The sequence below is a fragment of the Microtus ochrogaster genome, chromosome 7 (genome assembly GCF_000317375.1).
Source record: "Microtus ochrogaster isolate Prairie Vole_2 chromosome 7, MicOch1.0, whole genome shotgun sequence".
Taxonomy (NCBI): domain Eukaryota; kingdom Metazoa; phylum Chordata; class Mammalia; order Rodentia; family Cricetidae; genus Microtus; species Microtus ochrogaster.
Window position 1 is genome coordinate 39356122 of NC_022014.1, and position 10117 is coordinate 39366238.

General features: G+C 47.3%; 1 protein-coding gene across 1 annotated transcript in view; it reads left to right on the forward strand.

Annotated features, from left to right (window-relative positions):
- The window catches only part of Wnt3a (Wnt family member 3A), a 45969-nt gene that overhangs the window by 12195 nt on the left and 23657 nt on the right, over nucleotides 1-10117 (forward strand). Inside the window, exon 2 of the mRNA XM_005349977.2 lies at nucleotides 3817-4058. Coding sequence (XP_005350034.1) covers nucleotides 3817-4058 — 242 coding nt within the window. The remainder of the gene's footprint in view (nucleotides 1-3816; nucleotides 4059-10117) is intronic.

Here is a 10117-nt window from a genome sequence, read left to right on the forward strand (position 1 = left end):
CCATGCTTAATCTCGTATGCCGTCTACCAAAAAAAAAAAAAAAAAAAAAAAGACTAATATCAGGAGAGCAAGTCAAGTCCAAATTAAAAATTTGCCATCTATAACATTTAAAAAAAAAAAGAAATAGCACTGGAGAGAATCAGCAGCTTAAGGTCATCCTTTGCTACATATGGATGTAGCATTCTGAGATACATGAGATCCTGTCTCAAAAAGCATAAAGAAAAATAAATTAGTAAATTGATGCTTAGCTTTGTACAGCTATCCCTCATCCCAGCACTTGGGAGGCAGAGGCAGATGGATCTCTGTGAACCTGAGGCTAGCCTGGTCTACAGGGTGAGATCGAGGATGTAGTTTGGTTAGTAGAGGGATTGCTGGTACACATAAAATCCACACCTGCGATCTTAGCACTCAAGAGGTGGAGGCAGGAGGATGAAGATCTCAAGGTCACCCTTAGCAATGTGACAAATTGGAAGTTAGTCTGAGATGCATGAGACCCTGTCTCAGAAAACAAAAAAACAGAGAGAGGGGGAGGGAGGAAGGGAGGAGGAAGTAATTAAACTAAAACAAAATTAGATTGATCATCAAAAAAGTCACAACCCAGTTGAAATCCTGATATTAATGACTCTTTTTGCCCCTGCCTCTCCATCATACAACAAGCACCCTACCCCTTGCTCAGCCCTCGGTGTTCTTCCCACAAATCTTGGGTGCCTGGGCTTTCCTAGTGGTCTAGCTCTCAGGGAACAAGAAATGATCCAGGGATGATTCGAGAGACTTAAGGAGCCCTTGGGTCCCGAGAAGGCTCTCGTCTGCCTCCTTAAATCCATGAAGGAAAGCAGGAGGATCCTGCTGGAGAAGCCCACACCCTGGCCTACCAGGGGAGGTGGCAAGCAGGGACCTGCCCAGAGGAGGGGAGGTAGAACAGGCTGACTCAGCATTCCCAGGAAGTGGGCTGGGAGCAGCCATGGACCTGGGAAGTCCCCTCTGTGCCTTCCCTGAGTGAGAAGGGCCTGAGGTCTGTCTGACAGCTCCATGCCACCTGCAGCAGTTTCACGGCTATGTGCCTCTGCCGCAGCCTCTTCTTTAGCTCATCTCCTAGCCCCACGACATCAGCATCCTGAATGAGCCCTGACTTCTGGCATCTAAGAAAGGAGACTACCCACTTTTGGGAACTGGCCTCTGGTCCTGGGCAATTCCTATTGTGAAAATGGGCCTGGCTAGGTTCTTGTTTTCTGCTATTTAAGAAACTTCTACTCTAAGTCTCCTAGTTAACTGCATTTGGAGGTGAGGATGGCCCCTCCTTTTGGAGGACAGGCAGATGCCCTTACCCCTTCTCTGGGAGCCATGGCCACAGCTCCGTGGGTAGAAAGGCTGCCTAGCATGTATGAAGCCTGTGTTTGATCCACAGTACTGCAGAAATAAGTGCGATGGTGCACAGACACACAGGGAAAGCACCCAGACCATAAGATAAAATAAAAATAAATGTTTTTTTTTTTAGAAAAGAAAAAAAGAAAAAGAAAGAAACAGCACTCAGGAGGCAGATGCAGACAGATCTCTGTGAGTTTTAAGTCAACCTGGTGTACATAGCAAGGTCCAAGACAGTCAGGGATATAGAGAGAGACCCTGTCTCAAAAAACAAAAAAGAAAGGGAGGAAGGAAGGGAGAGAGGAGAGAGGAGAGAGGAGAGAGGAGAGAGGAGAGAGGAGAGAGGAGAGAAGAGAGGAGAGAGAGAGAGAGAGAGAGAGAGAGAGAGAGAGAGAGATTGCCTAACCAAGGGGAAAGTCTGCTTTCCCACAGATGGGAGAGTGTCGGGGTGAGTGCGGGTGCGGAGGACAGCCGAGGGCTGGTGGAAGGAGAGACAAAGTCCTTCTGGATCTACTGTACTAGGAGGAAAGCAGAGGGGCCTGACAAGACATGTTGGGACCTTCTGGCTTTAAGGTGTTCAGCCAAAAGTGGCACGGTGAAAAGGCATAGCAGTGGTTTTACTCCTTGGTCTAGTCTCTCTCTCTGCTCTGGAAACCTGACCAAGCCCTTTCTCTCTGCCATCCTTGAGGGCAAGAAGCACAGATCCCAGTCCACTCCATAAGCCTGCATGGCAACCCTCAAGCCAGGACCTTGGACAGTGATCTCTTCGTTCTGCCAAGTGTCTGCCCTCCCCATTCTCAAAAGTGCCCATATGGTCCATCTAGCGCCAGCTGGGGTACACAGACAGCCATGGTGATCTGCACCTAGAGAGGATAATACAAGCTAATTCCTACTCTAGGCAGGGAAGGGGACACCTTTGAACCAGACTAAATACATAAGACTCAAAGCTACTGAGAACATTTCCCTGCCTGCACCAGGCCTGCCTTCCTGTGAACATGCCTATCATAAGCAGATGGGCATGTAAGAAACCTACCCACAGCCGGGCGGTGGTAGCGCATGCCTTTAATCCCAGCACTCGGGAGGCAGAGGCAGGCGGATCTCTGTGAGTTCAAGGCCAGCCTGGTTTTCAAGAGCTAGTGCCAGGACAGGAAAAAAAAGAAAAAAAAGATGGCTGTGGTGATGCCTGCAATCCCAGCAGTAGGAGCCTAAGGATCATTAAGTTCTAGCCTGGACTACATAGCCAGTTCCAGGCTAGCCTCAGCTACAGAATGAGTCCTAATAGTGAGTGTTTCTAAAAAGCGGTGATGACAGCCGGGTGTGGTGGCCCACAGCTTCAATCCCAGCACTCAGGAGGCAGAGGCAGGTGTATTTCTGTGAGTTCAAGAACAGCGTGATCTACGGAGTGAGTTCCAGAACAGCCAAGCCCATGCAGAGAAACCCTATCTTTGAAAAACAAAACAAACAAACAAAGCAAAACAAGCAAAAACAGGGAAAAAAGAGAAAGTATTTGGAGAAATCCCTGCACGTGTGCTGAATGTGTGTGTGGTCTTCCTGCATCGGCATTCCCTGCAGTATAGCGTGACCCCACTGCGTTAGGAACATTGTCATCTAGAAGGGTGTGCAGACCATGTGCAAATACCGTGCTATTTCATACAAAAGACCTTAATATCTGCTGTGCATAGTGCACGTGTGTGTGCATGCACACGTGTGTGTGTATGTGTGTGTGTGTATGTGTGTGTGTGTGTGTGTGTAGGCCAAAGGTTGCTGGAGGGTGTCTTCCTCTGTCACTCTAAACCCTTGTTTTGGAGACAGAGTCTGTCACTGAACCTAGAGCTCACTATCTAGACTGACTGTCTCTCTGCCCCCTTACCCTTGGTGCTATGGTTATAGATATGTACCAATCTGGTTTTTACATGGATGCTAAGAATCCTATCTCAGGACCTCATGCCTGCCTGGCCTTTACCTCCAGCCTTCTACCCATGCCCTACTCACACTTTGAGGACATCTGTTTTTATGTCTTGGGGTGAATAGTCCAAAGTGGGAAGGAGTTAATTTAGTGCAAATTTCATACCTTGCCTTGGAAACTGGTGTCTTCCCTGCCCCAGATCTGACCGTTCCCCTCCTTGGGGAAGACCCTGAACTAGTCAATGCCATCTGCTCTGGGATCCACTGAGACCCCTTAGCCACCATCCTCATCCTCTGCTCTCCATCCGTCTCTGCATCCTCCAGTGCCACAGGCTCAGGGTCCCTGGACCTCTACAGAGTAGGAATGCTGGGCTGGTTTCTGCACACAGTAAACTGTGACAGCTTGACATCTGATCCCCATCTTAGTTACATGGTCAGCAGCATCCTGTCTCCAGGTATCCTTCATGGTAGAAGCAGCACCAGTCCCAGCATGGTATGTACGTGGCCAAGTGTCTGCTGCCCTCACTAACCGCCTTGTCTTCCCACCAGGTCCTTGGCTGTGGGACCCCAGTACTCCTCCCTGAGCACTCAGCCCATCCTGTGCGCCAGCATCCCAGGCCTGGTGCCCAAGCAGCTGCGCTTCTGCAGGAATTATGTGGAAATCATGCCCAGCGTGGCTGAAGGTGTCAAGGCTGGCATTCAGGAGTGCCAGCACCAGTTCCGAGGCCGGCGTTGGAACTGCACCACTGTCAGCAATAGCCTGGCAATCTTTGGCCCTGTTCTGGACAAAGGTAACCTGGGCAGTTAGGATCATCTCTACAAGGCCTTCCAAACTCCACCTGGTTGGGTTTCCGCCCTCCTCCTCCCAACCAATGCTTCAGGAGGGCCTCTGGGGGGGGGGGAAGGGAACTAGGGTGGGAGAGGCTTGGAGTGTGTTGGGAAGGTATGCCAGCTAGCAGGGCTTGGGGCTTCTCGCTGACTTGGAAAGGAGAACATGGCAGGAGGGCTGGGTGTTGGTTAGCCTGCTGGCAAAGAGCAAATTATCCTAAAGTGTAGTGGTTAAGGCAATAATTACCATGTGTTGACCTCCTGCTGCCAGGGGTCAGGGGCTGGGCTGTCTCCGCTTCCCGGTGCGTCCCATCCACATGCAAGTCCACGTGAGGCTGGCTCAGCACCAGGTGCAAGAGAGGGCTCTGAACAGGGCCAAGACTTTTTTCTGTGGCTCTGGGACTCAGGACAGAGGCAGAGAGGCAGAATCAGAGAGACCAAGAGAAGGAGAAACAAAGACATGGAGGAGGATGGGGGCAGAAGGGGAGGGAACACACACCAAATGAAAGCTTTCCTGCCTTAAAAAAAAAAGAGAGAGAGCGAGAGAGAGAGAAGGGAAAATCCTATAATTTAAATCACTTTAGAACATACAATCTCAGCACACTTAGCACACCCACAGAATTGCGACAGCACCTCTTCTAATTCCAAAATATTTTCATCATCATCTCAAAAGGAAACCCCAAACCCATTACGCGGTGCCCCTGGCAACCACCGGTTTGCTTCCTACCCCTGTGGTTTTCTTATTCTGGACATTTCCTCTCTGTGTAATTATGCACTCTGTGGCCCTTTGTAGCTGGCTCCTTTCACTGAGTGTGGGGTTTACAAAGTTCGTCTATGTTGCCACACACATATCAATGCTTCGTTCCTTTTAACGGCTGAATACTATTCCATTGTATGGTGTGTGTGTGTGTGTGTGTGTGTGTGTGTGTGTGTGTATACACCTTAGAATTTTATATGTAAAAAATTTTATATGTATAGGATGATGCCATCTGTGAATTTTATTTCTTTTTTTTTTTAATTCTATAGGCGTATATTCATTGCCCTGGGTTTTAAGAGGACATTTTTATACACATGTAGAAAGTATTTTGACGTGACCTAATTCTCTCGGCTAGGACATCATTCCCCTGTGGAAGCAGTGGAGAGTGGGTAGACCAAAACTGTGAGCAATGGATGTCTGTTGTTGGTGAGCCTCCCAGCCTCAGGTGCTTGCTGCAGAGGCCAAAATGCACTCAGCCCTTTGTGAGCCCCCCAACCATGTGAATCTGCTGGCTGTTCCCAAACTTGAGGTACAAAATGGAACAGCAACCAGGGCTTTGCGAGTCTGACTTGGAAGCCTGGACACTGGGCACTGTCCTCAAGAACAGCCTTGTGGAGAGGGAGCTGGGGCTGGGCACCTGCGGCAGTCTCACTGTGACCTTGAAGGTATTCAAATTCTTTCTTCCAGTCAGGTCAAGGTAGACGACAGTGCCAGGAGCCTTGGGGGTTCAGTTCCTCTGCTCCCTGAAGTCTGATCCCCTGCCTTCTGTTTCCAGCAATCTTCTGTGGGTGTGGCTCCACCCAGCTCCATCAGCCTCCATCCTCAGCCCAGCTCTTCACCTCATATAATGACATCCTGCCGTCAGCCCTGACCCTATGGTTCCTCTGACCCCTTTCACCCAACACCACCACCCACCATTGGTTTTCTTTCCTGGTTACATCCAGAAGTGTCAGCGTCCCTACCTATCTATAAAATGGGAAAGTAATTGCAGTTTGCAGCTTCAGAGCTGCCAGTCAGGCTAATTATGCGGTTGCTCCCCACAAGAGCAGTCACTGCTGCACACAGGGAAGCTAGGGCCCCAAGAGTGGTACTGAAAATGACTTGCAGTATATGTACATGTGGCCCATCCTGGGTATGCATGGCAATGTTATCTAGGTACGTGCAGCAATACAAATGCTAGTGTGTACACATGTCTAACTACTTGACTGTGTACAAGCAGCACGTGTATATTTTGTTGGTTTTGTTTGTTTGCTTTTTGTTTTTGTTTTGCTACAACTGTGGATCTGATACAAACAACTTGAAGAGGGAAGACTGGTTTCAGAGAATTCAGTCCTTGGTTATGTGGTTACATGGCTGCATGGTTACATGACTGCATGGTTGCATGGTTACATGGCTGCATGGTTACATGACTGCATGGTTACATGGCTGCATGTTTGCAGGGTTACATGGCTACATGATTACATGGCTGCATGGTTGCATGGTTACATGGCTGCATGGTTACGTGGTTACATGACTGCATGGTTGCAGGGTTACATGGCTGCATGGTTGCAGGGTTACATGGTTGCATGGCTACATGGTTACATGGCTGCATGGTTACATGGCTGCATGGCTGCATGGCTACATGGCTGCATGGTTGCAGGGTTACATGGCTGCATGGCTACATGGTTACATAACTACATGATTACATGGCTGCATGGTTACATTGTTTCATAGTAACACAGCTCTGCTGCTTCAGGCAAGGCGGATGGAATGCATTACACACAGCTGCTTACTTCACTGCAAGCTGGAAGCAGAGAAAGCAACAGAAAGGAGCCAGGCAGGGATGAAGATACCTTCCCAGGGCATGTCTCCAGCATGCTTCTACCCTCTCCCCCCAACTAGGCCCCATCTCTCAAAAACAACCTGACATTATGACCCTGTCACATCTGTTAATTACTTCCCAGCCTGGGATCCTATCCCCTCTCCCTACCTCTTCAGCGGGCAACATTTCAGTTCACAGCATCACGGTATTGTGGCAGTGGTGGGTACATGCATGTGCACGCATGGCTTCTGTGTGGGGCTGCACTCACATGCAAACCCATATATGGCTGCACGCAGTGGCACCTGGGGTTTGGGGCATGCACACATGTATGTGGAGCATGCATATGTATGTTCAGTGTGCATGCAGAGCAGCTGCTTTTTACATGGGTCTCAGTACCTTGTCATGGCCATGGTCCCCAGGCAGGAGACATGTGTACAGGGAACCCAAAGTTCAGCATGGAGGTTCTCAGGACCTTGCTTCTCTGATAAAAAGAAAGCAGAAGGGACTTAGGGGGAAAGGTGGATGCCTGTTCCTCTTGAAGGCTCCACAGGTAATAAAGGATGGCTGTGTTGAGTGGGTGAGGAGAGATGACCAACATTTCCCAATACCTGTGGTTGGAATCTGGAGTGTCCTCCACAGGCTCATGTTTTGGACGCTCAGTCCCCAGCTTGTGACCTGATTTTGAAGACTGTGGGGCTTTAGATTCTGTGGTCTGGCTGGCAGGCGTAGATGAGAGAGGTTGGCCTTTGAAGGTTTCAGCCTCTAGCGTGTGCAGCAGTGAGCAAGCCTGGCTCCTCTTACCACAGCCAGACCCTCTTGCCCTCCTGCCTCTCTGTAATAGATTGAAACAACTAGAATCCTGAGCCAAAGGATTCCAAAAACATTTTTTTTCTGTTGAGTATTTTATCACAGCAGTAGTAACTCATGCATCCACCTCCACTGGGGAGTCTGTGGGAGTATGCAACCACCCCATAATGCATCCACCTCCACTGAGGAGTCTGTGGGAGCATGCAACCAGCCCTATAATGCATCCACCTCCACTGGGGAGTCTGTGGGAGCATGCAACCAGCCCTATAATGCATCCACCTCCGCTGGAGAGTCTGTGGGAGCATGCTATGCTACTAGTCCCATAATGCTAAGGTGTGTCTCTCACAGGAGCAAGGAAGGCACCCACATAACCCACCAACTGTGTTTTAACACTGAGAAAGTGACAAACTTTTATCTATTGCCGACAGATGGGGGTTTAGGACTCAGTTCCCCCATTTCACCAGGACTTTCTGTTTTCTTGTAGCGGCCTCAGTGGGTGTGAGCATCTTTTCTTGAACTTTCAGTTGTATGTGTCCTCTTTTGAAAAATACCTATTCTGTTCTTGTTTTTTAAAAGTAATTTATTTTATGTGCATTGGTGTTTTGCTTACGTACATATGTATGAGGATGCTGGATCCCCTGGAACTGGAGTTACAGACAGTTGTGAGCTGCCATGTGGGTGCTGGGAATTGAACTCAGGACCTCTGGAAGAGTAGCCGTGCTCTTAACTACTGAGCCATCTCTTCAGCACCCCCTATTCTGTTCTTTTATTTGTTTTTAATGGGGTTATTTGTATTTGGTTTGGGTTATTTGTGGGTTTTTTTTTTAAAATCACAGTTTTAGTTTCTCTCTCTCTCTCTCTCTGTGTGTGTGTGTGTGTGTGTGTGTGTGTGTGTGTGTGTGATTTATGCCTCAGCACATATGTGGAAGTCAGAAAATAGGGATCTGTTCTCTCTTCCTATGATGTGGGTCCCAGGGACGGAACTCGGATCATCAGGCTTGGTGGCAAGCTCCTTTACCCGCTGAACCATCTTGCTGAGCCTGATAATTTGGTTTTAAGAGTCCTTTATGTATCATATAAAGGATATAACATATATAATATAAATAAAGGGCTCATGCATACATGTATACATATAAGTGTACATATCTACATACTATATAATCGACAATCACCTCTCAACAGCCTCTTAGCAGACAACACTTCTTTGCAAGTCCCTCATCCATTACATAACTTGCCAACATTTTCTCTCAATCTGTGGGATCTTTCTTTATCCTTGGCACTGGGTTTCATGTAGCCCAGGCTACCCTTAAGTTCCTAATCTTCTTGCCTCCACCTCTTGAGTGCTGAGGTTAATAGGCTTGCTTTTACTACATTTTCTTGTAAGAGTCTTATAGCCTCACGGCGATGTGATGGCCTATGACTTTATTCCCAGTCTCAGGAGGCAGTGATCTCTGTTAGTTCAGGAACAGCCTTGTCTATGAGTTCCAGGCCAGTCAGGGCTACACAGTGAGAGTCTATATTTTTTAAAAAAATTAATTTTAAAAATAAATAAAAATAAAAGGTAGAGTTCTATAGCTTTAACTCTGGCATTTAAGTCTATTATTTTGTTTTAATCTAAAAAATATTTATTTTAGAGGTATGGGTGTTTTGCATGCGTGTGTGTGTGTGTGTGTGTGTGTGTGTGTGTGTGTGTGTGTGTGTGTGTGTACCACATGCCTGGTACTCACAGAGGCCAGAAAATCCCCTAGGACTGGAGTTACAGATGGTTGTGAGCTGCCGTGTAGATGCTGGAAATTGAACCCGGGTCCTCTGGGAGAGCAGCCTGTGTTCTTGAACACTAAACCATCTCTCCAGCTCCATTTGATATTTTTTGAGTCAATTATTTTTGTTTATGGTGTGAGAATGGGATCCAACTTCATTCTTTTCCACATGGAAATGCAGCTATTCAAACGCCATTTGTTGGAAAGGGCATTGTTTCCTCATTGAATGGTCTTGGTTCACTCATCAAAAATCAACCGGCTCTATTTGCATGCATCCTTGTGCAGGTTTTCTGCTCTATTCCGTTGGTCTGTATGATCATCTTCATACTAGTGCCATGCTGTTTTCATGTCTATAGCTTTGTAGTGTAGTTTTTTTCCCTCAAGATTGTTTTTGTTATTTGAGGCTGTTTATACTCCATATGCATGTTAGGATTCACCTGTAATTTTTTAAAGATTTATTTATTATTTTTGTGAATAAATATTTTGCCTGCATGCATGTATGTTCTTAGTGCCCACAGAAGTCAAAGAGAGCATCAGATCCCCTAGAACTAGAGTTATAGACAGTTGTGAGCTGCCATGTGGCGCTGAGAACCAAACTGAAATTTTCTGAAAGAAAAACCAGAGTTCTTAACTCCTGAGCCATCTCTCCACCTACCACTTGTAAAAATATGTAGGGATCTTAGGGATTGTGTAGGACCCGAAGGAGGAGGAATACTAGTAGTGTTAAGTCTCCTGATCCATGAACATGGGATGTCTTCATGGCCCGACTTCCCTTACGTGACTCATGATAGTCTCCATCTATGTCTTGTACATTGCCTTTTAAATTAGTGGTTCCTAAGTATTTCTTCCATCTTTGTTCTATTGTAAATGATCTCTCTCTCTCTCTCTCTCTCTCTG